Source organism: Acipenser ruthenus, chromosome 6 (assembly GCF_902713425.1).
Source record: "Acipenser ruthenus chromosome 6, fAciRut3.2 maternal haplotype, whole genome shotgun sequence".
NCBI lineage: Eukaryota > Metazoa > Chordata > Actinopteri > Acipenseriformes > Acipenseridae > Acipenser > Acipenser ruthenus.
Window position 1 is genome coordinate 54,068,598 of NC_081194.1, and position 27,267 is coordinate 54,095,864.

The window sequence follows — 27,267 nt, forward strand, 5'->3', positions numbered from 1 at the left end:
TATTCTAAAATGTTAATCCTGTGTAAGCTAAATTTAATTGCATTATGTTCTGATTTATATTTCATACCTGTAGCATGATAGTCGAATTGGCAGCAAAGGTGGGGAGGGGATCTCATTCCCAAAGTAAGGGAAATAAATGCATGACATTTTAGGGAGGGCTGCATTTTTTATCAATGCTTCCTACAGTTGCCAACATTTAAACGACATAGAATCAGACACAAATAAATGTTTGTACTGTATGCCATGAGACCAACTAAATTGATTTGTCTGTCACCTTTCAACCATCTTCACCTTTTTAAATACGCTTCTCAATAGAATTTCTTTACCTGTTGATATGAACAACAGATTTAAAAATAGCCCTAAGATTAACAATTTCAATATTTTAAGTGTCTTGTATACAAACCCAAGAATTGTTAACCTTTTTTTTCTTCTTTTTTTTGCAGTGTTAAAGTTTTATATTTAAAAAAAATTATATATATGCGCACACACACAAACACTGTATATAAACTGACAGTTTCTAGAACCAAAATAAAACCAGACACTGCCGACCATGGTGTTTCATTTAATACTGTTTGTTGTTTCCGCTCCAGCACTGCAACTGCAACTCCTCGGGCCCCTGCTGCTTCTCCATCTGCCCACAGCATTAGCAGCACCACTCCGGACCGAACCCGATTCCCCCGCGGCAGCTCCAGTCGAAGCACTTTCCACGGGGCCCAGCTCCGTGACCGCCGCAACGCCACCTACAACGGACCGCCCGCCTCGCCCTCTCTGTCCCACGACACGGCCGCTCTGTCGCAGGCCCGGAGGGGCACCTCCACCGGCATCATCGGCAAGATCACTTCCAAGTTCGGACGCAGGTTAGCCGTTTTGATTTAATGAACAAATCCAGTGTGTTATATAGGCATTTTCATTAAAACAAATAGATTCACAGGTTAACAGGGATAAGGTCATTATTTGTCTCTGGTTCCGTGCCTTTATTATTATTATTTGTTTATTTAGCAGACTCCTTTATCCAAGGCGACTTACATAGGCTAGGGTGTGTGAGCTATGCATCAGCTGCAGTCACTTACAACAACGTCTCACACGAAAGACAGAGCACAAGGAGGTTAAGTGACTTGCTGAAGGTTACACAGTGAGTCAGTGAGTGAGCCAGGATTGGAACTGGGGACCTCCTTGTTACAAGCCCTTTTCTTTAACCACCAGAGCACAAGAACTTGAAATAATTATACAGGTCAAGCTAGAGGCCAGAAGAGAGATGTTTAGATGGATGAGTTTTAAAACCTATAACAACCCCCACCCCTGTTTTTAATTATGTTGGAAAATTTCAGCAGGATATCCCTCTTAGATGCATCATCTCTTAATAACATCCCTGTTATGGGACTCCTTTTACAGGCAGTTTGTAAAATGAAAACTAATCAGCCAGTTAGGAAGCCCTGCTCTTGAGACAACAGATAATCACAGCAGGAGAATCAAACGGAGAATCAAACAAAATAATCCTCTTTTCAATTGGCTTCATAGGCCCTGTTTAGCACTAATCTTCGTCTAATTTATCTAATGTAACATGTGGCTGGTTTCACAGACCCTGATTTGAAATAAACTTGTACCTCTGAGGAGAACAGTTACCACTGCCACCATATGTTAGAGGTTAACTCCTGCAACTTTGCTCGTGGATGGACAAAAAAACAATCTTCTTGCTCCAAAGCAAACTCTTCCAAAACCTGATTTTGCCTGGTCGTTAACCTTTTTTTCTTTCCTTTTTTTACAGCTTCCCTTATTAGTAGCAATAGCCTATCATTAAAACAATAAAACCTGTAGCTGTAATGTTGCATATATTAAGAAATAAAAATCACCATAAAATAAAGGGGAACTGGACATGTTTGTGTTTTGAGGGCTGCTTTGATTTACAGATCATGGTCCTGCTTGTTGTAAATGTCTACTTTGTTGGGGTGACAGATATTTATATCATTAAGGGAGGTGACCTACTAGATTTCAAATCCTTTTTTAAACTAATAGTATTTTTTTTTAATTACTTGCAGACTAGTTTTTCACATGCATCTGCTATAAGTAGTACAGCAGTGTGACTTGAATGAACCTGTCCCCTTCACAAGAGAGGAGGGGTTCAGTGACTCTGCACTGTCATCCCAGGGCCTCTGCGGTGTCTGCTCAACCAACAGTATGCTGGTTTATCATGTAGTCCAATAACCTCCAGACATCCACAGAGCTGAGGCTGCAAAACATTTAATCAAATTGCAGTTACTCAAGGTCAGCTTCTTTAGAACTGGGCTTGCTGTGTCTGTAGGTCTTCCTTGAAACACAAAGGCGTTTTAGAAGAGACCCTTAAAGTCGAAGAGTGCTAGCCAAGGAGTGCATCGAGAATTTGCTTATCAAAGTTCCTCTCGGTAGCCACATATACAATGCCTGATTTTCTTTATTGTGTCCAGGTAAAACGTAAGCTAAATTATTGACAGGTAAAACCTTACATTAGAATTCTGATTGAGTGTTTTGAAGTCCAAAATAATGGATACAATTTCAGTTTTTGAAAGAAATTCTATCTTACAATAAAATCAAACAATAGAAACACATTGCGCTCACAGGGCCTTGTATTTGCTGGTATATGCATATGCAACAGTCTGGCTGTGGTGGCACATTACAGTAATCCGTCGCATATCCGACTGCGGTGGGACCAGAGTAAGGCCGGATATGTAAAAAGTCTGATGAATTAATCCTGTTTTAAATACCATTATACACAGCTGTAACAATTACTATATTCACAGTTATTGTTGTGAGATTCAGGTTTTATTAGGGAGCTCCCTTAAATCCCTTGTTTAGAAAGATACAGGGTATTAATGCTTGTGACAGAGTAGCCGTCTGCCGTGTGGGTGCGTACATTCGCTGTTCAGTGACAGGCAGGAGATCGAGGTGGAGGTTGATCGATACGCCCCGCAGGCGAACAGGATAGATTTACATATAAAGTCAACACACTGAACAGCTCAGCAAACTTTGGTAGAATCTGCAATCTCTGAACTAATCTTCTGTATTCAATAATAAAGTAACGTGGCTGAAGAGGTTGATCATGGTGGATAAACGGGTTAGGGTGGATATGTGACGGGCGGATACACGACGGATTACTGTTTATTATTATTGTTATTGTTTCTGCTTAATTTTCAAATGCCTAACAGTGATTGATTTATTTATTTATTTTTTACGTTTTTTTTTTGTTGTTGTAGAACTATGTCTTTCAGGTTGTCCAGAAGGTAGGAGCAAATATTATCTGTTTGCTTCCACTTTCCCAAAATGAATGGAATGCACTAAACTTCCCCAAACTCCCTGATTTTGTTTGACTATACCCCAGTGTGCCCAGGATTTTACACCCCTCCCCTTTTTCAAAGTCCTCCTCTGTCTGATCTGCACGGTTATTAGAGGATCACTGAATGCTCTGTTTACTTGTGCTGTAGTATCTTAATAACCATTCTGCATCTTCACTTGTCTTTGTCTTTTGTTTTATCAAAGTGTAAAGGGGATTGATGTCATTTGCATACTGTTAAGAACCAAAGAGGGTTTTCTTAACACTTTTGATTCACTAGGTTTAATGCATTTCACGGCTCCCAACAGTCAATTTCTGTAGGAAATAGAGTTGGAGTATATTTGACACCTTTTCAGGAAGTGGGGGGTTTGTTAACATGTATTTGTAGGCTAATATCCAAGGAGGGGGGGATTTTTTATTTTGGATATTGTATTTAGAACAGTCAAAGGCATATGAAGCCACTTGTACATTTCTATTTTCCACCATGCAATCATCCCCGTACAGCAGCGTACTTCAGTTGGTGGACCGCGGGCCAAATCCGGCCCTCGAGAGCCTTCCGTCTGGCCCGTCGGATGTCAGCTGCAGTGCTGCCAACGGGGCGGTTTTCCATTCTGTTTTGCGGGAGTAAGTGATGCTAGGTGGCGCGTGAGTCTTTCGTTTGAGAAGGCTATTCCACACTTTACCCCCTGCATTTATTGAACCCAACGATGTACGGTAAAATACACACACATTATATATATATATATATATATATATATATATATATATATATATATATATATATATATATAGATATATATATATATATATATAGATATATATAATTAATACTTGCATTATTTTTTTATTACTCTGTTACTAGTGTGTCTGAAAAATAGTAAGTAAAATAAATAAAAGTTGTAAACCGGATTAATTCTCCTTCGTCTTTTTGAGAACTTGTACTGTATAATAATTTATATTACAAAACAGACCTCGAAACCACTCAGGAATACAACATATATATTTCATTCCCCCCCCCCCCTCACCCCCCCTACATAAGGGGGCCAAATAATTTAAGTTTAACATAGCACTAGCTTGTACTTTAAAACATGTTATGCCTATTTAAGCAAATTAGAAAAACATTAAGGATAACAAGCTGCACATTTTTTTTTAAACTCATTTCCATCACTTCACACCAATTTAAATCAGTTATTAATATTGTTAAGCTTCTAAACACGCACTTACTATCGTACTTATAATCAAGGGGCATTCAACTGCACTTTTACCGTAAACTTTCAACTATCTATATGGGGCTCAGATCGGCGGGAAGAATGGACGTTAAACCGGAAAGCATTGTCTCCGCAAATGACACTGAAATGCAACTAAATCCTGTACGATACTGCAACAGGACCATCATAGCCTTGTTTACCTGTGTATCCGAAAACTGTCTTTGGTAAGCAAAACCATGCATTTTCATCAGCATATTAAAATACGTTTTCATATTTAGAGTACAGTAAGCAGGCAGAAACGGTTTTCTGCTTTCCTTGCAGACACTTTTTGAGAAGTTCAAAAGACCCCGCTTTCACTGAAAATGGAGTGAAGGACTGGAAAAATCTAAAGAAAAAACTTCAGAAACATTCCTAATCTGCCACCACAAACAGTGTTCTGAAAGGTGGCATTTGTTCAAACAGTTGAAAGAAGTATGTTCTGACTGTAGCATCACAGTTATCAAATTCTCACAAAACGGTGGTGCATGAAAACAGATAGTAGGTATGCTACGAATATCTTTTGCCACAAATACTGTAAAATCGGGTTCAGATCAAGCTGTTTGTATAGATAACAGCAATTTGAATAAATGTAGAAATTGTGACGAGGCAGACACTGCAGAGTCTCAATAAGACAAGCAAAAACAACTGAACATATTAACAATGCTACTCTACATTCTGCATTGAATAAAACAACAAACTGCTTCCATGTACCACCCGTGTTGGAGGTTAGCAACAAAAAGAGTAGGGCAGAATTGAAACAAGCATTTCTAGTGGCAAATCACACCAACATTTCCACTGTGGATTGCTTGTCTGAGATCATTAAGACATTGTAAATGACACAAACTGCACCAATCTCAGACATGCAGTTGCAGTGATAAATTCAGTCCAGGGGCCATGCTTTTTAAGTTTTTTGTATTTATTATTATGGTTTCTTTCAGGAAGAAGTAGGAAGGTTTTTGTAAAAGTAGTTGGCAGCCTTGGTCAGCTGTCCCATTACAAATGCTCCTTCAGATACGCACGGTTGAAAGGTCACTGCTATCTACAGGGCATTTGTGTCCCCTAACAAGCGACACACCATAATACAGGAACAAATGATCACTACACTTTATCTGGTAATAACCCTTCTCCTTCCTTGTTTAAAACTTACTCTGTATGTAAGCTACCCTCAATCAATAAACTTTAGTTTAGTCACACACTCAGTATGCACATTCATTCCCATTCACATCAGTACACTACATTGAATTTTTTTTTTTCAGTTTACTATTATTTAACTTCTTCAAATAATTGCTCCTCTCCTGTAACTTCTGTCTTTCCTTAAGGTTAATTAAATGCTTGCTGTTCCACTTCTGACACGGAAAATGATTTGAATGTATTTATGCATGACACACAAAGTGGGTTGTAGCCCCCTCAATATTTTGTTCTGGGCCCTCTTCCGATTCATCATAGAAAGTATGGCGCAGTTGTAATATTTATTCCGTAGTTGTAATATTTTGCTGTTGCTGTAGTTTCACATGTCATGCCTGAAATGTCTTTTAAAATGTAACATTTACAGCACAAACAAACAGTATATTGAAAATTCACACACACTTCACTACAAACATAGAAACACACACATCCTGCATCCCTTTCTGCCTTAAATGTATACCAATAACTGGTATACAGTAAACCATCTACCAACACCTGTGCAATTCTGTAGAGGTGTAGAAGATTCCTTTATGATTTTCATGAAGTGCCTTTAGTGTAAAGTATTTTTGACAACACTTGTACAGTAATTTTGTTTACAGTGAACCGTATTCCTTGCAAAATGACACTAGTCCCACTTTCTGGTTCAGGAAAGTGCTGCTTGAATCTGCTTGTTGTTTTATTTTGAAAGCTTGCTGTGTTGTATTCAGATTGAGATTTTTACAGTAAGTTTAGGATCAAGGTTGTGCAAAGTTCTCCAAAAACAAAATCTCTCTTAACAGACCTTGTTATATGATTGTGTTAGTTGTGTAAATGGCGTTGTCTTCGTTCTACTTGTCACATTACCTCTTACTTTTCTGAAATGTTTTATGTCATGTTGTTTTGAAATGTGAGTACTTGTTTACAAATATATTTAGGCCTATATATTAACTTCCCCCTTCTGGTTATAAAAAAATAATTAAAATACCAAATTCAGTAATGCATTTAACTTATGAATTTGATTTTTTTTAAATATATGTAAAATAAAAATACACTCCTAATCTGTATTGTCATTAGATCAAATAGATTCTGAGAAATGTATGTTTGTGTTAAAGTATTCGCTTGTCAGGTTGTCATGAATCCCATTTCTCTGTAGATTATAATTGCACTGATAATGACCCTTGATTGTGATTGTTTTTTGAGGGGTCAAAGCGAGGGCGAAGCCAGTGGCAGAACTGACATTTCAAGGTGAGGAGCCACTATTAATACTTTGTTACTAGGTCCCATTCCAGTTGTGAGCCATTCTATTTTAAAACCCCACCATCATGGAATTAAAGTTACACCCATCACCAGAAGTTATGTTTAAAAAAAAAAGAAAAGAGAAAAACACATTTGTTTTAATACAATTTTAAATTGTTTATTATTACAAGTATGCCATTCTTCAGTGTTAGGGAAAAGGAAGCATGGTGTAATGAGGAATAATTTATTGTAGAATGACCTATGCATATAAAAATGTTTAAGAAGAATTGTAGAGCATAACATAAACTTGTGTTGAAATTTTGCATTCTCATTCCTTACTTCAAATTCTGAACTCGCAGGGAGGCAAAAAGGTCAGCTTCTTTGTTACTGCCTGAGATTGTTCTAAAACGGAGCTTTGCACAACATTATTACATTGAATAATGCAATCATTTTTAATGGGAGTTTTAATGAATTAATGTAATCCATACAAGAGAGTGATTTATCTTGTTCTGATGGATTAGTTTGAATTAAAATCCTATTACCCCAGTGGCTCACCTATTAAAAGCTGTACTGCTTGGAGTGCAGGATGAGTCGTGCAAGTTTGGCCCCCGAATCCTGCTTGTGCCAATCTTGGCTGGAGGCTCAGAGGGAGTGCTGCATTGGCCTTTGTGCTCCTGCTAGGTCAGGGAGGAACTTCAGATGGGGCAAATTCACCATCACGTTTCAGCAAGCCCTGCTAGTAAGGCACCCATCGAGCCCAGGCAGAGACTTCCCAGGCTTGTCTATTGCCTCCAGGGTTCTATAGCTTGGTAATATCCTTGGTATCGTCATGGCTCGGGTTCGGCAGGTGAAAAGGGGTGATTGGTTGGTTTGGCAGCAGGAATGGAGGTTGTCTGATCTTCCATTGTCCTGATTGGCAAGTTGGTTGCAGTAGTGAGACTACATTAAAATTAGGCATTTCTGGATAGGTAGAAAAAAATGTATCTACAGGAAATAAGAATGCTATGTCAGTTGTCATATTCATTATATGATGCCAAGAGTTGTTAACATGTAGAAGTTGTGTTTTTTTTTTTTACAATAATTAGTAGTGATTTAATAGATCTGTGCTTTTTCTCTTTATTGGTGAGTTGTTCATTTTTAGTTATCACCTATGAAGGAGTGGCAATATGATGATTGGCTGCTATTTAGGAGAGCTGGGTATTCTGTATACAAAACAGTGGTAGCATTATCTGAAGTATTTTCATGAGAGAGTGCAATAGAGGGCACACATACACATCTATACATGTCTGGAAGTATTTTTTTTTTGCTTCAGCTACATATTGAATTACATATTGAAATCACTGTGCTGTATTGTAATACATGCTCTTTTCTATACTACCTTGTATCCTTTTTAGGTCCCTTGCTGCATTGTTGTAAACATTTTGCCTATTTGTATTTAAAAAAAAAAAATAATGATAAAATGGTAATTGCTGATACCGATGAAACTGAAAACGTGATAAAAAGGTGGTCTGGCATATATTACAGCCATGGCTTGAAGATAGTGACATCTGAAAGCCATTAACCAGTATGCACAGTAAATCAAAGGACAATTCCAAAACTATAAATCTGTAAGACTGCAGCAGCATGACTTATTGTTTTCAAATATTTATTTAATTCATGTATTTATTTAATTTAACATATATTTATTTATTTTATTTTTTGCCATCAGCAGAAATTGGGATAGTATTTCCATGTCAACGCAACAACATACCAAAGATTTTTAGAATTTGAAAAAAAAAATTTGATAAAAAAAAATAATAATAATTAGTTCATCTGTTTGGGCATCGATTGACGTAGTGAAAACATCACTCTGTGATGCATATCTCCGTAAAATATCTGCTCAGGTTGTTAGTCTCTTAAAAGGCTTCACTCTGACATGTACAACCTCTTGAATGTGCAGACAGATGCCAATTATATTCACCTGTCCCATTTCCTGAAGGCATATTTTGTGACACCAATGTGACAAGTGAATACAGATTATGCCTGTGAAAGGAATCCGCGTCAGGTTAATTATAAAAAATAAAATAAAAACACTAGAGGTTGTAGTTACGTTGTGCCTAACAAGCCTCTAAATTTGATTTTCCTCACCATACCCCTTACATTGTCTCTATATTAATAGATCATAGTACATACTTAGGGCTCTCTTGTTTTCTGTTTTTATTTTAGATCATGTGACCTCCCTTTAAAGTTCTATTGAGCCGACTCGGTTTCTTAATTAAACTCTTGGAAAAGTGTTGATTGTGAAACAAGTTCACTTTTGTTTTTTATCCCGTAACTTGAATGAGACTATGATTCTGTTTCATTGATAATGTAAAAAAAAAAAAAAAAAAAAAAAGGCAGCTCCTTATTTTTATTTCAAACCAAACACAAAAAGCGAGTTTGGTTAAATTGCTTTTCCCGGATTTAAAATCTTAATGACTTGTTGCAAAAATGTTATAACCTGTTTTGCAAGTAACAGTTTTCTCTTAATTACGATTTCATTAAATCAATTTAACTTCACTTCTTGTTTGCATTTGGTTTGAATTAAAAATAAGGAGCTGCCTTTTTTTACATTATCAATGAAACACAGTCAAGTTACGGAAGAAAAAACTAAAGTGAACTTGTTTCACAATCAACACTTCTCCACTTGTTTAATTGACCGGAGACGGCTCAAAAAAAAGGGACATCATGTGATCAAAAATCAAAACTGAAACCGAAGAGGCCCTATATATACTGTAAGAAGAGTATATAACCGCATAACTTCTTTTTGAACTGTGTGTTTTACTTATACCTGACATTTCTAAACTAACTCTGAATTACTACAGTTAAATATCACCTCTTGGGCACGACTAACCACTTGTTAACAATTAGGCAGAAAGTAAAAATGTAGGGTGGGGCTTCTGACTTATCTATTGTTGAGCCTAAATGTACAGGTTAGGTGATGCTTGAGTTTTTTTTCTTCTTCTCTAACATAAATGTTTAATTCTCTGTAGGAGCACCTCAGGGGAACCGAAAGAGCGGGACAAGGAGGATGGCAAGGATCCGAAGCCACGTTCTTTGAGGTTCACCTGGAGCATGAAGACCACCAGTTCCATGGACCCCAACGACATGATGAGGGAGATCCGGAAAGTGCTGGATGCCAACAACTGCGACTACGAGCAACGGGAGCGTTTCCTGCTGTTCTGCGTGCACGGCGACGCCCGGCAGGACAACCTGGTCCAATGGGAGATGGAGGTCTGCAAGCTGCCCCGCCTCTCCCTCAATGGGGTCCGCTTCAAGAGGATATCTGGCACCTCCATCGCCTTCAAAAACATTGCATCCAAAATCGCTAATGAGCTGAAGCTGTAAAAACAGGAAGACTGCATTCATTCATTCATGGGATCAGGGTATAGATTCAGACATGATGTACAGTTTCCACTGTTTTTGAATGTACTGGTATTGCGGCTAATATGTGTTTGGCCAGTGGGGAAAAAAAAACAAATATCCAACCTCCTCCAGCCCCCCCCCCCCCCCCGTGCCTCCATGTAAAATAAGTAGTTAGAAAATGACCCTCATTGCAATAAAGTTAGAGCTTTGTTTTTAATGATCTGTAAAATTCAGTTCTGTATACTGAACTGCAATAGCTTAAAATACATTTTCTTTTCTTTTCACATGTACAGGTAAGCATAGAGCATTATGTTCATAGAGTTGTATAATACGAAAAGAATCCTGTAGCTTAACATCTTGTATAGTTGTCTTGATTTCTGTACATAAATTGTATGTTTTAATGTCTAATACTGTGTAATTTGAGTTGAAGAAAGTCCTTAGATTATAGTTTTTACCTCCACTATGTGAAGTTTTTTTAATTTTTATTTTAAACTTATTTTTAATCTCATTGTTTTTTGTTTTTTTTTTTCTCTTCGGTTTTTTTAAGATTTATCACAATATTGAAACAGATCTAAATTTAAAACACCACAAAGTAGTTTCTTTCTGGCATTCTCCCTGCCTGGTTTTAAAAGGAGAGTAGTGTTATAAATTGTTACTCACCGGTACACTGACAGCAACACAACCCTCACAAAGACATTGTTCAGGTGTTCAGGTTCAACCGACTGAGAGCAAAGGTCCTCTCAACCTGTTTTCAATGGAACTGTAGAAGTCTACTATTACAATAGCTGTTGAATCAACTGTTCAGTGATTGGATGATTTCTTGTCCCAGTGTAACTTGTTTGTGCTGAATATTTTATCAGATTTCTTGTATTTATTCCACAACATTATGCCTGTAATGAGCAGCTTTGTAATTATTAGGCATTCATCTATACAAAAAAAATGTATGATTTAAGAATTTTTTTTTCTTCGTAATTAGTGATTATAAACGTATGTAAAACCACTAGTGCTGGTACATTTATACTTGTTATTTTGTACTGAATTAACCATATAGGTTAATTGTGCAATGATATTTCATGTTATAATTACTGTAATATTGACATATGGGCCCCATCTGCACACTTTGTTGTGAAGAATAGGAAAATCACTTTAATTTAAAAAAAAAAAAAAGAAGAAAAAGCTGTGATAATCCCTGGAACCATGATTAAATCAGAATGGACATCAATCTTGCTATCCTGCAGTGGCAGTATAACACTATCGGAAGGACTGTAAATACTGTATTGTAGTGTGTGATGTAGCTTACTTCCTGTGGTTGTTCTGTTCCAGAGTGGATGTTCATTTTGTTGCCTTAGCTGATGATAATGCTCAGAAAAAAGAAGGTAAAATGTACCCCCTTTACCCAGTGTTCATTCAAGGGAGTCTGATGCAAATCCTCCTGATTCAGTCTCACTGGTGCACTATATTAAAACTTACTTGAAAGGAGTCTCAAGCTAAAACTGTTGTCTTCTTTTGTTACTGTGTACTGTATGTGAAGTTGTGTCAGTTATTATTATTATTATTTATTTCTTAGCAGACGCCCTTATCCAGGGCGACTTACAATTGTTACAAGATATCACATTATACATTATTTCACATTATACAGATATCACATTATTTTTACATACAATTACCCATTTATACAGTTGGGTTTTTACTGGAGCAATCTAGGTAAAGTACCTTGCTCAAGGGTACAACAGCAGTGTCCCCCACTGGGGATTGAACTCACAACCCTCTGGGCAAGAGTCCAGAGCCCTAACCACTACTCCACACTTGAAGACATCTATTTTAATGATCTAAACAACGACGGATATAAGTACTGCCACCTTTTAAGTCCAGACTCTCAGTTTTGGCATTGCATGCCACCGTTTAATAGTTTGAGTAACAGCTTTTACTCTGCTGTTTGTATCATTTGACTTCTACACCAGTGTAATAATATAGTATACCACCAAACTATCAAGAAACCACTCATTATTATGATTATTATTATGATTATTATTATTATTATTATTATTATTATTATTATTATTATTATTATTATTATAAACATATAAGAATAACATATTTTTTTGGAGCACCATCGTGTACACAATATTTATGATGATCGATGTCATCGTAGGCTCTGCTCAATATGAAAAGAAACAGAAATGTACTGAGTGACAATGCTGGTTTTTTTTGCATGCATTTAATATGCATATACTGAAACTGACTAAAAATGCAAGGTTCATTCTCCTTATTTGTTTACAATTACTTTTCACTGACCCCTTATTTTTTTAATTAGATTAATGCTATAAGCAGCCCCTTTACATGATGATCCTCTGGTAGTGCTGCAAGAACAAAGTTAGAATACATGCAGGACATTTTGGGAACTCTAGGGGGTATTGTCATAACAGTTACAATGATTGAAATAGAAAATTGGAGCTAACAATACCGTGAAAAAGGCTATAACCTCATCGCTCAAGTATTTTATTGTTGAATAAGCACCATACTTACCAAACTACTTTTTTTGTTGTTTTCATGGAAAAAGTACTTACCCAATTAAAATTGTATTGTCAGAAAATAAGATGCCTTAGCTGAGGGTTTCCCAATCCTGGTCCTGGAGGACCCCTGTGTCTGCTGGTTTTCATTCAAACTGAGTTCCCAATTACTTAATGAAACCCTTAATTGAACTAATAATGTGCTTAATTAAACCTTTTTTTCAATTGTTATCAGCTCCTAAAAAGTTGCCAATTTTCTTATAATTTCTTAAAATTGTATAGTTAACTTGAAATCTCCCAACTGTTTAAAAGCTGAAAACAGTTAAAAAGGTCTAATTAAGCTAATGAATAGTTCAATTAAGGGTTCAATTAAGTAATTGATAACTCAGTTGGAATGAAAACCAGCAGACAGGGGTCCCCAAGATTGGGAAACATTGCCTTAGCTTACACTTTTAGTTCAGTTAGCTGTATAATGTAATGTTTAGTTTAATTATAAAATGAGTAGGGCAGCAGTGTGGAGTAGTGGTTAGGGCTCTGGACTCTTGTCCAGAGGGTCGTGGGTTCAATCCCAGGTCGGGGGACACTGCTGCTGTACCCTTGAGCAAGGTACTTTATCTAGATTGCTCCAGTAAAAACCCAATTATATAAATGGGTCATTGTATGTAAAACTAATGTGTAATAAAATAATAATAATGTAATTGTATGTAAAAAAAAATAATATGATATCTTGTAACAATTGTAAGTCGCCCTGGATAAGGGCGTCTGCTAATAAATAAATAATCACAAAACCCACCCCTATTTCTTAAGGTTATCCTTTAAAATGTGGGTAAATTCGTTCAGCAAATTATTTTTTTCATTTAATATATTCCAATTGTTTATTACCTATTTCTAGGTTGTGTTTTTTTTTTTTTTTTTTGCTGCAGCATCGTCTCAAACACAGCAGGTGGTTATTGCAGGATCCCAACCAAGAATGACAGTACTATCCTGTAATCCTTATGACGACAGATCGCGCTGATATTTCTGATTACACGCCCGATCTGACGTAAATGGAATGAACATTTTTTTAAAACTTTTAAAAAATATGTGACCGTTTCAAAGTGCTTTGAAAGTTCAAGTAGACATTTTTCAAATCGAAACCTTATTTGTTTAAATAAATAAATAAATAAATAAATAAATGTCCTCTCGATTTACCGTTGTGTCAGAGGCTAAAAGGCAGAACTTTGTAGCACAGCAGCAAAATACCAGCACTATGGGAAACCATCTCCGATCTCGCCATCCTCAGATCATACTTGGCAGAGACCAGCGAACTGCGACCGGTAGTCTTGCAGTGCCACCCAAAGGCCATTCACACGAAACTTAAGTTACAGCCTCCAGAGCATTTTTGGGCATAACTGCATTAACAACTCAAAAGTCATTGTGAAGTTTTATGAATCTGATGTTAGCCTAAAGAAAAAGCCAAGATACTAACCGACAGCGCATTATTATTATTATTATTATTATTATTATTATTATTATTATTATTATTAATAATAATAATGTATGTGTGTGTGTGTGTGTGTGTGTGTTTGTTTGTTTGTTTGTGCTAGTATTATACAAAATAAAATACAAGCTACTGCAGGGTTTATAAGGAGAGCAGTCAGTCTGCTCTGGGCGGCTGCTGAAGAGTGCAGAAGCCCGACTGTGCTGGTGTGTGGGTTCAGCCGTAATTTTAAAGGGGAAAGGTAGAGTGAATCCTTTTCTCTGTGTGCTGTTCTGTTTGTTTTGTTTTTGTTACAGGTAAACAGCTTAGCTGTCCTGTTTTTTTTAGTTAGGGTCTTGTTTTGTTTATTTATTGCTCAAAGAAGATCTAGGTGTTTGTTTTGTTTATTTTGTTTTTATATTGTTAATTAAAAATAGCGCAACCGCGCTTTAAAAATCCATTTGTGTGTGTTGGGTTGGTGTTTTTAAAGGGGTAACGAACCGCGGAGAGGGGCGATTCTATATATATATATATATATATATATATATATATATATATATATATATATATATATATATACCACACACACACACACACACACATACATACTACCTGTGTAACTTTATGACTGTATTTGGAACTTTTTTATTGTATAATTGTGAAATTTGATACAATATTTCAGTAGAGTGCCACCAAATAAAACTTAGCATTTATACCTGTAATGTGACATAACTAAAATTGTATTCATCCACTAACACGGGATTGTTTTTCTGCTCACAAAGGTTTGAAGACCATATCACTAAGATGTTCCTGACGGTGGTTTTGTTCAGGAAGGGGATTCCTGGCAAGCAGTGGATCGGAAGTACCGGCGGCCGCGACAGGTGACCTGGCAGAGAACGAGTACTGGCTGAGCCAGACCCACATGACCAGGGAGCAGGAGCAGGCAGGGTTGCCAATTGGCTCCAGAATTTACAGACACTTTAAGCCAGGTCAGGTTTTTTAAATCGCCACTAAAACCACAAATGAATTGATGTTAAATCAACAATTAAAGTGGGTGTGAATTGCGTGAGCGGCTTCAATAAATGTGTTCAGTTGTTTAATTGCGGTGGCAATTCTATCCGGAGAGCATCATAACATGCATTAAAATCATATTGCTTGAAATGTTATATGGTAAACAATATGTATCAAAATAGTACAATTCCGTCGTTATAGAGAATTATGCACTCACCCGCACTTTCTCTTTTAACCTTGGGGTTAATTTTCTATTAATGTAATACTTATTTCTGCTTCGCACAGTCCCGCCCCAATCAGACAAATACAGCAAATCAGCAAGCTGTATAGGTCTGATTGATGGAAACGATCCTCAGTTAGTTAGTTAGAGAAAGGAGACAGCTGAGGAAGCAATGGAGAAGAGCAGAACAAAGTCAGAAGGAGGGACTCAATCTCTTACAAAGGGTCATAAAAGACAAGCTTGCAACATTGCGCAGAGCTGAGCGCCTACGGAAACGCTACAAAAAGAAGGAGCGTGCGAGAGCTAACTTTTATAAAGACCCATTCAAATTTGTAAAGAAGTTATTCACCAGTGAGAAGAATGGCACACTAAAAGCATCTAAGGTTGAGCTGGAGAGGTATTTGGAGGAAACACATACAGATTCAAAAAGGCAGGAGCCTATGTCAATTCCGTCAGACATCCCACCTATCAATCCACCAGAATACCAAATGGAGGACTGTGCACCTAAGTGGAAAGAAGTAAAGCTGTGAAAAAAGCAAGGGCTTCATCATCTCCAGGGCCTAATGGAGTTCTGTACAGAGTGTACAAGAGTGCTTCAGGAGTTCTACGAATCCTGTGGAAATTGATGAAAGTGGCATGGGAAAAACAGGTTGTACAAGAGCATGGCGCCGAGCAGGTGGAGTCTTTATACCTAAAGAAAAAGATTCTACAAGCATCAGTCAGTTTCACCCTATTTCCCTATTAAACGTAGAAGGCAAGATTTTCTTCAGCATTATTGCTCAGAGATTGTCAACTTACCTATTAAAGAACTGCTTCATTGACACTTCAATACAAAAAGCGGGCATTCCAGGTTTCCCAGGATGCTTAGAACACATCAATGTGATCTGGCAACAAATTCAATCAGCTAAAAAGGAGAGGAAGGAGCTCCATGTGACATTCCTGGATTTGGCTAATGCATATGGTTCAGTGCCACATGAACTTCTTTGGGCAGCATTTGATTTTTTCAGTGTACCGATGACAATAACAAATTTAGTGAAAGCCTATTTTGGAGATTTGCAATTTAGTTTTTCAACTTCAGAATTCAGCACTACATGGCAACGCCTAGAGGTTGGAATAATGGCAGGATGCACCATTTCTCCACTGGCTTTTACCATGGCAATGGAAGTAATCATTAGGGCATCAAAATGGGTAGCAGGAGAGCGCTTGGCTTCTGGAATGCGACTACCACCAATTCGAGCATACATGGATGACATGACAACCATGACTACAACAGTAGCCTGCACTAATCGGTTATTGGGCAAATTAACCAATAACATTGAATGGGCACGAATGCAATTCAAGCCCACTAAATCAAGAAGCATCTCTATAGTTAAAGGCAAAGTAGTAGATAAAACATTCTTCATTAATGGTGAGGCAATACCAACAGTGTCTGAGAAGCCAGTGAAGAGTCTTGGGAGATGGTACGACGGGGATCTAAAGGACACAGTTCGTGTGGGAGAAGTTAGACAACAAGCAGTGGAAGGGTTGAAGAGCATAGACAGCTGTGCTCAGGCAAACTAAAACTCTGGTGCTTTCAGTTTGGTCTACTGCCGAGGTTGCTGTGGCCACTGACTGTGTACGAGGTTTCTTTGACAACAGTAGAGAAGCTGGAAGCTTTAATAAGTTCATACATCAGGAAATGGTTGGGAGTTCCACGCTGCCTCAGCAGAGTTGGACTTTATGGTAAAGGAATACTGCAGCTACCAGTCTCCGCTCTAACCGAGGAGTTTAAGTGTGCCAAGGTCCGACTGGAAATGACATTAGTAGAGTCACGCGACAAATGCATAAGGGAGGCAGCACCTGTGTTGAAAACTGGAAGAAAGTGGGCGGCAAAGAAAGCTGTGGAAGATGCAAAGGCTGCCCTTTGAATTGGTGATATCATGGGGCAAGTTCAGCATGGAAGAGGGGGTCTTGGTCTCAGTTCAGCTCCTCCTACATGGCACAAGGCAGCCCCAGCTCAAAGGAGGAAGCTGGTAGTCAACGAGGTGCAAAAGCAGGAGGAGAGGATGAGGTGTATAAAGGCCATTTCCCAGGCCAAGCAGGGAGAATGGTTGAGATGGGAGAGTGTGGAACAACGCAAGATTGGCTGGCAAGACCATAGAACCTAAACCTCTGGGTAGGAGAGGATCCCTCATGTCCTTTGTTTTCATCACCTGCAACATTAAGGCACATTTTGATAGGATGTAAGGTGGCTCTTAGCCAAGGACGGTTTACGTGGCACCATGACCAGGTGCTGCGATGTTTGGCCTTAGCATTGGAAGACAAGCGTAACATGACCAATAAGTTGCCACCTGTTCCATCAAAACATTACACACAAAAGACAACATTCCTCCGCCCAGGAGAGCAACCACCAAGAAAAGGTGTTAAAACCAATCCTCGCCCAGGACAACTGGAAGCTGCTAGAGACTGGAAAATGCTGGCAGATGTTGGTCAACGGCTTATTTTTCCACCTGAGCTTGCCACCACTAACCTTCGACCAGATATTGTCTTGTGGTCTGGATCAGCACGCCTTGTTCACCTGATAGAGTTAACAGTGCCATGGGAGGATGCTGTAGATGAGGCGTATGAGAGGAAGAAACTGCGGTATGCTCAACTAGCCACTGAAGCGAAACAGCGAGGATGGAGAATCCGGGTTTACCCAGTGGAAGTGGGTTGTCGAGGATTTGTGGCACACTCTACAACCCGGTTTCTCAGAGACGTCGGATTTAGTGGCCAAGAGTTGCGTCGCACAGTGAAGAACTTATCTGAAGCAGCAGAGAGGAGCAGCAACTGGCTGTGGTTGAGACGGAAAGATTCTGGCTGGGGATCTCAAGCACAATAGAAAGAAAGAAACGCTGATGTACAGGTAAGTAAGCTGGGCTGAGTTGAGTGGGGGACGGAGGGGGGTTATGCTGGGACGCCAGAATCACCGTCGAGCCCTCTTGAGGTGTCGTGGGCTAGTCGACGAAACACTGAGGATGGAAGGTGCCCACTTGAAGACCCCAGAGATGTACCCTACTTAGCTCAATCCAGACGGTTGTCATGCTGATGCGCTGGGGAGGCAGCACTGTGGTTGATCCCCGGAGCCAGCAACGCAGCCGTTGTGTGTGCTGATGCGCCAGGGAGGTAAAATAAGCTGATCCCTGGAGCCAGCATTACACTTCAGCCATTAACACCAGACAGTAGGATATCTACATCATCATATGGAAGGAAACGTAAATGGATGGAGACACATATGGATCACATTAGTTTACTGTAAAGCTACGTCTTAGTTGGTGCTTATCTTGGCAAGAGCCGAGTTCAAATCAGCATGAAGTTTTAACATCTACTCTCGTGTAATGGAAATCACAGGAAATAATTCCCGCTCCCAGACAGGTGTGTGCTTTTAGTAATAGTTGGCAAAACAATTACATTCCTTTAGCGACAACTCACGCAATTTACATTCACGTTACATGTTCAATAAAATCAATTCATTTGTGCTTAGAGGCGAGTTAAAAGGCCTGACCTGGCTTAGTGTCTGTAAATTCTGGAGCCAGTTGGCAACCCAGGGAGCTGGGCCATGCTCATCAAGAGCTCGCAAGCAGCTAACTTTCCAGAACACACATTTGTGAGCGATCACCTCAGCCACCTGAATGTCACCAAAAAGTGGTCTGTATCTTCACAGCAATACATTGCGACATTTCAGACATATTCCTGTCTTAATATTAGCAGTGTTTAAATGAACAAGAGAGAGGATGACTAGAACACTCAGTAAAGTTTTTTGTGAAGTTGGCTGAGTGTGGTAGGGGGGCTGAATGTATAAATATGTATTCTGTTTGTATATTAAAAGTGCCTGGTTGGGGGGCTCCCTAGTGGCGCATCGAGTAAAAGCACTCCTCGTGGAGTGCAGGATGCGCCCCATAGCCTGGAGATCGCAGCTTCAAATCCAGGCTATGTCTTTGCCGACCGTGACTGGGGGTTCCTAGGGCCGAGCGCCGCCCAGGTGGGGAGGGCTTAGGTCAGTGGGGGAATCCACGGTTCACCGCGTGCCAGCGACCCCTGCGGCCAATAGGGCGCCTGTGGTTCTGCAGTGGAGCCGCCAGATCTGTGTTGTCCTCCGGCACTATAGGTCTGGTGGCATCGCTGTGGATCCGCAGTGCGAAAAATGACGGATTGGCAGGAGCACGTTTCGGAGGACGCGTGTTCCAGCTGCCGTTTCCCAAGGGTAAAAAATTGACGACAACTAAAATTAAAAAATAAATAAAAGTGCATTTACAGTTAAAAAAAAGCGTTCACATTTTTTCAATGGCATTGCGTGGTGTTGGTTCTGCAAAACTCAATTCAGTACCGTGTTCTTAAAACACCTAAATTTAGCAGCAAGGAATGCTGAGGGATATGCCTTTACAGGTTTCCCCTTTAAGAAATAGTGGCTCCTTATTATTTTTAAACAATCAGCTGTGCATTGCATCACGCTCTACAACATTTTGACTCACTGAAGATCTGAGAAACTTATTCTATGGGTTCCATCTAGTGGTTCAGAGATTCCTACTGGAATTCTGTTGATTAAAATGCACTCTGTGTGCTTATAACTTTTCTCAGTGCTGAATAGATTGGGTTGTTGGTATATTTTACGTATAAAACCTAGCAAAGTATATATGGAGCACAAAGAAAGTATTTAATGATCCTTGGCAAAGCAATGTTCACCGGCCTTGGGATCAATTTATTTACATGAACTTTGTTGCTGGGTGCTTGGGGTTATTTTGAATGTAGTATGTACTACCATGTAGTAGGTTCAATTTGTAATCTTAATTTCCAATGTCTATGATAACAGTATATCCTATTAAAAAACAATTGGGGGGGGAGGGGGGTTGTGAGGGGAACCAAAAATCACTTCTCTAAATTTATTGGGTGCCTGATGGCATGAGGGATCACAAGCCTAGAAAAGTTTGGGAATCACTTTTTTAGATCAAACTAGACCCCAAGATCAAGTGTTGATAAATTATTATGAATTATTTTCTATTTTAAAAAGATTCTGATAGACAATTTAAGTTTTTTTTGTATGTGCTTTAGTAATACTGAACTTTTTGGTTCAAAGAAGAAAAAACATTTTATTGCAAGGATTCTTCTATAAATACATTTTCTTTTCAGCATGAGCTTTTCTTATTATTTTCTTATTACAAGTAGAATTGTTTAACACATACATCAAAACATTATTGCACTTTCTTGTACATGAAGCCATCAGTTTGAGTTTCGCTGATGCTTCATTGCATTCTACTTTGGCGCAGGCATGAGGTGATCAATAGTGCTGCCCTGCTTAAGATTCTTGTCCATGTTAATTAAGAGTTTTACTCCATCCACTAACAGCTGCAGGAGCTCCACCTCAGTGAAACCGATAGTGTCTGCGTTGAAAATCTTATAGACACTGCTACCCATTGCACCTAGGGAGAGAGACAAAGGGTGAATTTCAACAAACTAAAAGTAGTGTACTAACGGGATGATCCTGTGGTTAGTACACGGGACAGTTTTAATGATAGTGCAAGATAGTTTTAATTGCAACAAATCAAGCACTTCCAGATAGACTGCAGGTTAGGTTTTAAGATATTCAAAATTGCAACAAACAAAATGTAATCAGTCTCCTGCCTATTTGAGGATTGTGAAACAAGGTATTTAGACCAGTGATTAATTAGACTAAGAGCTGTACTATTAGTAATTTGTTACTCATGAATAGAACCATTTGATGTGAATTTTCAACACATTCATCAAAGCAGTTTTTTTTAATTGATAAAGAATTGATTTAACACAATTCTGAATGTAAATAAAAAAAAGTACATTGACATTTAGTCACATACCATCCATTGTTTGCTGATACTTTAGAAATGAAAAAAAACATGCTACCCAGGATTACACTTGCAACAAAAATTGCAAAAAAACAAACAAACCTGTCTGCTAGATTTCAGTGGCTAGTACTAAAAAGAAACAGTTGAAAATATTAGACAACTGTATGGATGATAATTAAGACAGTTCCTCTAATTTCTGCTAACTGTTATTTTCAACTTCAGGTACTGAACTTGCACTGAATTGACACAGTATATCTTGCTCTCTTCAGTGCAAGACTTCTGGTATGGATTTGTCATTCTAATGAAACCATGCAGCCTGACTATATCCTAATCTTAGTTTAGTACTCTGTATTTGGTAGTGAGTCACTAGTGAGAATTTTTCCCTTTAAATTGATCATTTCTGCAGTTCATGTAATACACCTAACCCCTGCCCTTGGAGCTCCTGGTTGCCACGGGAAACAGCTACTTGGACAGGCAGAAAGGTTTATCTAAATATACCAACATCAAATACAGAGTTTCAAGTTTCCATTGTTCATGTTCAGTTTGAATTACGAACAGCTGTGTACAGGATATTTTAACACTTGTATAATGAAGGCTTTATTTTCACAGTGCAATATAACATACCAATGACACTCTTACGCAGACGCAGTCTCTCCATTATAGTCTCAAATTCGGCATGCTTATGGATGTGGCTCAGCTTCACGTCACAACAGGCTCTCAGTCCAGTGCCCACTTCAGCTGGGGAACTCAACACATATCCCAGGTGGTCCTTCCATATGAAGGGGTGTTTCATTTTCTCATAGAGTTTTTCTAGCTGAAGTACCAAGAAGAGTAGTAGGACATTATAGGACTGCAGTATATGTAAAATACCTTTGGGGGGGGGGGGGGGAGCACATTCAAGGAGAACACCCATTGAAGTTAAAGAAATATGTAATTGTCAATCTGCTGTTTCATCTGCTAATTTATTAAACCATTTGAGATGGCGACTTCATATTTGATACTCAACTGCATTCCCACCAGGCTGCAAAAGCCTCATACCACAGATATGATTTTAGGTACTGACTTCATGTTAGAAGGCTGTAAGCTAATTGTGTTAGGTTGAACATGCCATTCACTGCAGACCCAATATGGCCACCTTATTGATGCCATATGACTTAAGTTTCTGTGGTATAGATACAATACTGTTGAGTTATATCATAGATACACTTTGAGATAGTGTCTTTACAGTCAGTAAAGTCTGTTTTCTTTTAATCTTACAGTTAATACAAAAAAGTGTTACCAAAAAAAAAGTAAAAATTGCTAAAAACTCACCCTCCCGAGGTTGATGCAGACCAGTGCAAAGGCCTCTCTTATGTCACATCCTTTTTGTGTGCAAACTATCTGAAGGTGATCTTCGTTGTTAATCCATACAATCAGTTTTGTATCTTGACTGATCCTGCAAGAAAAGTCATTTTAGATTGAAAAGCTTCGGTTTACAATAAGTAAGCAAGTGTTTCTTACAGAATGTGGTTTTAAAATTGGCACTTCCTCATCTCCCAGATACTCATTTAAACTTTTCTATAGAGCTACTATAAGTTTAGTGACCCCCAAGTCCCCTACCGTGCTTCAACTTACATGATGTGAAAGTGTGATTAAACATTGTCAATGACCAGGATGATGTATAAAACATACCAAACACCTCGGGCATCAGGCCAATCTCGCGCTACTCCAGTCTTCATCATCACCAGAGACGGACTGTCCACTGAAACCCCAGCATCAAGCAGCTCCTGCCTGTCCTCTGAAAGGTCCTTCAGTGAATAGTAAGTGCCTGGCAACTCTTGGCTCAGTTGTGTAAAGGCTGTATTAAAAGCGTTACAATTTTACTGTGCAGGTTGTATGGCTGTAAGTTTATTTTTAAACACAACCACAGTCGTTGTTTTTGTTGATGTTATTTTATGTATTTACTTACATTTTAATAATTTAATTGTCCTTTGTTTCAGGGGGTACCAAACAATGACCAAGCCAGAAATTATATCTGCACTAAATGAAGAATTTGAATGTGAAATTCCATCTCCAATTTCTACAGATAATTGCTGAACTACTATGTGCTGGTGTTTTCTAAACTAAAATTAGATTTTAAAACTAGAAATGTATAATCTGAACACGTTTTGTCAGTTTTTAGAAAATTGCCAAAGATATGTTCGGCAAGTACATTTCTAGTTTGAAAAGTCACAGTTTTCAATGGGAAATTACATTTTAGGTTCAGCAATTGCAGTTGGTAGTTTGTCAATTATAGACGGTGTTTTCGTGCAATCCAATTCGAATTGCTGTTTGCCACTGATTGATTGTGTGCTGCTGCTGCTTCTGTCCTCCTTGTAAATTTCAATTTTGAAAGAAACCTGGTTGCGAGGGACTTTTGGGTTATCGTTGAAAAATTTGACCTTGCTTTGCCAATGACTCCAGCTGGCGACGCTCTCCTCTGCTGCAGTGTGGTGGGAAGGAGAACTCCTCCACGTTCCGCCCAACACGAACCTCACAGCTCAACACATACTGGCTGTCAAAGTCATCTCCACCCTGCATTGACAATGCGAGAGGTCACAGGGAAATAAACTACATTTTTAGACAAAAGAAATTACCAATTACACACGTGTTTACATATTGCACTGTAAATACACAACCACACAGACAGTAATAAACATGTAGTCTTAGTGTAACAACATTGATATTACAGTGTAATTCAATGTATTAAAGAGATACTTAATGCATCATTGAAAGTTGTCTCCAGCTGTCTGAATATTCATCTATTGTTCAGCTTTCTTTGCACTTTATCAGACTTGATTGTTTAAAACATTTAAATGAGAGCAACTGCAGTATAATAATTTGACCTTAAGGTTGTCATAGTTGAAATCACTCTTGTGAGCCTTAGTCATTTTGTAGCCATGATGATAGAGTTCTATGATGCGGTCAAAAAAGTCACAGAAAATGATGTAAGAGTGAGCATCTCCCGCCACACAGCCCACAGCCTGTGAACATGGGCCACCTTTCAAAGGACAAAGAAAAAACAGAATCAGAGAGAACGCTCCTTATGAAGTAAGTTAATGACTGAACAAAGAAATATAGCAACAGCACCCTGACTGTGCCTCTATTAAGCACTTTAAAAAGGTGGTTCTTTTAAGTTAATTTTAAAACAGCCGTGGTTTATTGCTAATATCCAGGATTCTATAGAAGCTGACAAATACTTTCCGCTATGAATTGAGTTAACGTGACAATTCCTGTAATGGTCAACTGATGTCACTAAAGCACAAAGTTTAATCATAGGAAAAAAAAAATACCAGGTCGTCCTTTCATACGTTTGTAAAATGAAAGTGACTTATAATATCTAAAGATAACTGATCTTTCGTGGGTGGGGATTTTTTTTTTTTTTTTTTTTTTTTTAAATGACTTTTAGTACAGTGACACTTCCCCTTCTCTGTGTCTAAATTTACACACTTTTAGGTATTCCCCTAGAATTTAGGTGCATGTGTGACTAAAACATGTCTACAGTACATGAACAAATTAAGATTACAGATTATTTATTTATTTATTTTTATTTCTTTTAATGTTATAAACATTGAAAAAAAAAATGATTAGATCACCAGCAATGGTGGCTGAGCCACGGCTGTTCACGTATAATGGCATTGCCAAGTGATAATCTGACGGGTGATTTTTGCAATCTGCCACGTGCCTAAAAGACAACAAGGTTTATTGCCAGATTAAGTTTGCCTGCTCTTATTTATTGCTGACAAAATGAACCCCTCGTTGCTGTGCTTAGTTATCCAGCATTCAGTCTAATAATCACAGACTGGCCTTTTCAAAGCCTGGTAATGAGCATTACTGAATACTACGCTTCCATAAGAATTTAGCAGGGTTGAACAAGCAGAAAAGCTTAAATTGGTACAAAAACAATCACAGAAGATATTGACCCCCTGATCCAGATTTTGAGTAATTATTTGTATTGTTTTGGCTCTGACTACCGTACTAATAATAGTGCACTGTGCGGGGGAGCTGGTATATTTAGAACTGTCTTGCCTGTAAAGTTCAATTCAAAAGAAAGCTAGTAATGTGGGTTTACCATCCTTACTTGCCTAGGAACATCTGATTTGATATTCTCTGCGTTCTCTTAGCACGGTTTTAATAAGGAGCTCACCAGGGTCTTCCAAGCCAGGACGGATGACGTCATCGAATGTAAAGCCGCTCTCAGAGGCTCTCCCACACTGCCGCTTATACATCTGCAGAGTCAGGATCCTGGCCATACAGGTGTAGTTCCCGTTCAGGTCCGGAAATTCTTCCTCAGGGGACAGTCTCTTCAGTTTGATTAAAGACATGGGATCCTTCGGCATCCTCTGCTGTATAAGGAGCAGCCATAATACCCATTATTACATATGAACAAGGTTAACATATTGTACATATTATCAAAGGCTGCATGTGGAATTGAATATATTTCTAGTGTATTTTTATTATTATTTTTTATTTTTGTATTGTTACTTTTGTTTAGACAGCTCAATCAGGATACCAAAAGATGACAAAAGATGAGTTTAAGTTAGGAGCAATAAGATTAAAAAAAAAAAAACTAAACTTTATTTTTTATTGATGCATCGCGGTTTGAGACATTCCAGGTTTTCCCTTGAGCTCAGTTAGACTACAAAGTGAACTTTGTTATGTCAATCTCATTGAAGCTCTGAATACCTCTAGAATAGATTTGTACTTTGTGGCCAGTGGCATCTCAAGGGGAGCTAAAAAAAAGGAAGCAGAAACAAAAGTTAAGACATTTTCACACAACAACAATGGTTATTACAAATACAATCAACTACAAATGCTTATTTACTGCATTAAGAAAAAGAATAAAAACTTGTGTAGCCACTAAAAAGATCACACTTATATGTAAAAAAACAGGAGTAAATAAACTTACGTCTCAGTTTCCACATCTTGACAAATATAGTTCAATGTTTTGTTCAAAGGAAAGTCAATTGCATGAAAGGTCCAATAATGGTGCCCTGTCTGACAACTGAACGGAATAGACATAAATAGTTTATTTATGGGTCTCCACAGCATTCCAGATGACTGTGTTCCTGACACATGCTCCTACATAAATGGCTGGTTTCAAGTTACAGCACATGCTTAGAACAATATACAGCAGGTCTATTTTTAAAATACATTCGCTATAGTGTGTATGAAATCTGTGGGTAAATCTCATCGTTACAAATAGTGCATTTAACATTATTAGGGAAAAGATGTATAATTATTAATAATAACAAGGGAGACAGCAGCAACAACTTGCATGCAACATGACTGGAAAATATGAATAATAATAATAGAGACCGAAGACATTTGCATGATTTAATAACAATATACAAATAATGTATCAGAATCCATCTTCGACATACAGCATTCCACAAATCAGCAGATAAAGAAATAAACAATTTAACTATACAAATTATTAAGCTGGCTATTCTGATATTGTCTGCTAGCTTCAAAATAGCCACTGTATTACTTTTCTTTACTCTGTTTGGAAGTGCACATTCACTTCTATACATACAAATAAAAGGATGTATGGACAGACATTATCAATAACTTATGCTAAACAATGCCAATACCAAGTTTTACAACAACTGTATAAGGGGTTCTCCAGCTGTATGGAAGTGTGACATACGTTCAGTGTATATGACCACCTCCACTGTATACCCTTTGCAGGGCATTTCATCATTGTTGTTTATTAGTTCATTAACATGGACTTTTCTTGTTTCAACAGGGGTCTTTCAATTGAGCCAAAGACCTATCAAAAGCATCTATGCGAACCATGTTTTATACAGTATTGTGTAAAACCTGTGTCCAGAAATGTATTCCTTCATGGCACAATACACTGTAGATGTGAACAGAAAT

General features: G+C 38.2%; 2 protein-coding genes and 1 pseudogene across 11 annotated transcripts in view; 2 read left to right on the forward strand and 1 right to left on the reverse strand.

Annotated features, from left to right (window-relative positions):
• LOC117411298 (serine/threonine-protein kinase MARK1-like) overlaps positions 1–13,698 on the forward strand; it is a 96,901-nt gene extending 83,203 nt beyond the window's left edge. For 4 of the 10 annotated variants that reach the window (XM_059025520.1, XM_059025521.1, XM_059025522.1 and 1 more), the window contains 4 exons: positions 591–857; positions 3,228–3,254; positions 6,916–6,960; positions 9,963–13,698. In XM_059025520.1, coding sequence (XP_058881503.1) covers positions 591–857; positions 3,228–3,254; positions 6,916–6,960; positions 9,963–10,317 — 694 coding nt within the window. In that variant the 3' untranslated portion in view covers positions 10,318–13,698. The remainder of the gene's footprint in view (positions 1–590; positions 858–3,227; positions 3,255–6,915; positions 6,961–9,962) is intronic. The other 6 variants (XM_059025523.1, XM_059025525.1, XM_059025527.1 and 3 more) reach the window with 2 other exon arrangements.
• Positions 13,699–15,108: 1,410 nt separating this feature from the next.
• LOC117411218 (large ribosomal subunit protein mL63-like) lies at positions 15,109–19,271 on the forward strand (annotated as a pseudogene).
• A 1,331-nt stretch (positions 19,272–20,602) lies between these two features.
• zgc:172076 lies at positions 20,603–26,402 on the reverse strand. Its single transcript, XM_034017160.3, has 9 exons — positions 26,297–26,402; positions 26,074–26,120; positions 25,535–25,733; positions 24,234–24,388; positions 23,790–23,922; positions 23,041–23,206; positions 22,681–22,804; positions 21,994–22,183; positions 20,603–20,970 (listed from the first exon to the last, which is right to left on the reverse strand). The coding sequence occupies exons 1-9, from the start codon at positions 26,310–26,312 to the stop codon at positions 20,804–20,806; spliced, it is 1,197 nt and encodes a 398-aa protein (XP_033873051.1). The 5' UTR covers positions 26,313–26,402; the 3' UTR covers positions 20,603–20,803.
• Between the last annotated feature and the right edge of the window lie 865 nt (positions 26,403–27,267).

Bases quoted from the DNA above. Each gene is read 5' to 3' on its own strand.
- zgc:172076 (XM_034017160.3), bottom strand. The intron at 25,734-26,073 runs GTATTCAGAGCT...CTCCTTATACAG, and splicing joins AGTACAAATCTATTCTAGAG to CAGAGGATGCCGAAGGATCC. The intron at 20,971-21,993 runs GTATGTTATATT...CTCTCTCCCTAG, and splicing joins TCTGCGTAAGAGTGTCATTG to GTGCAATGGGTAGCAGTGTC.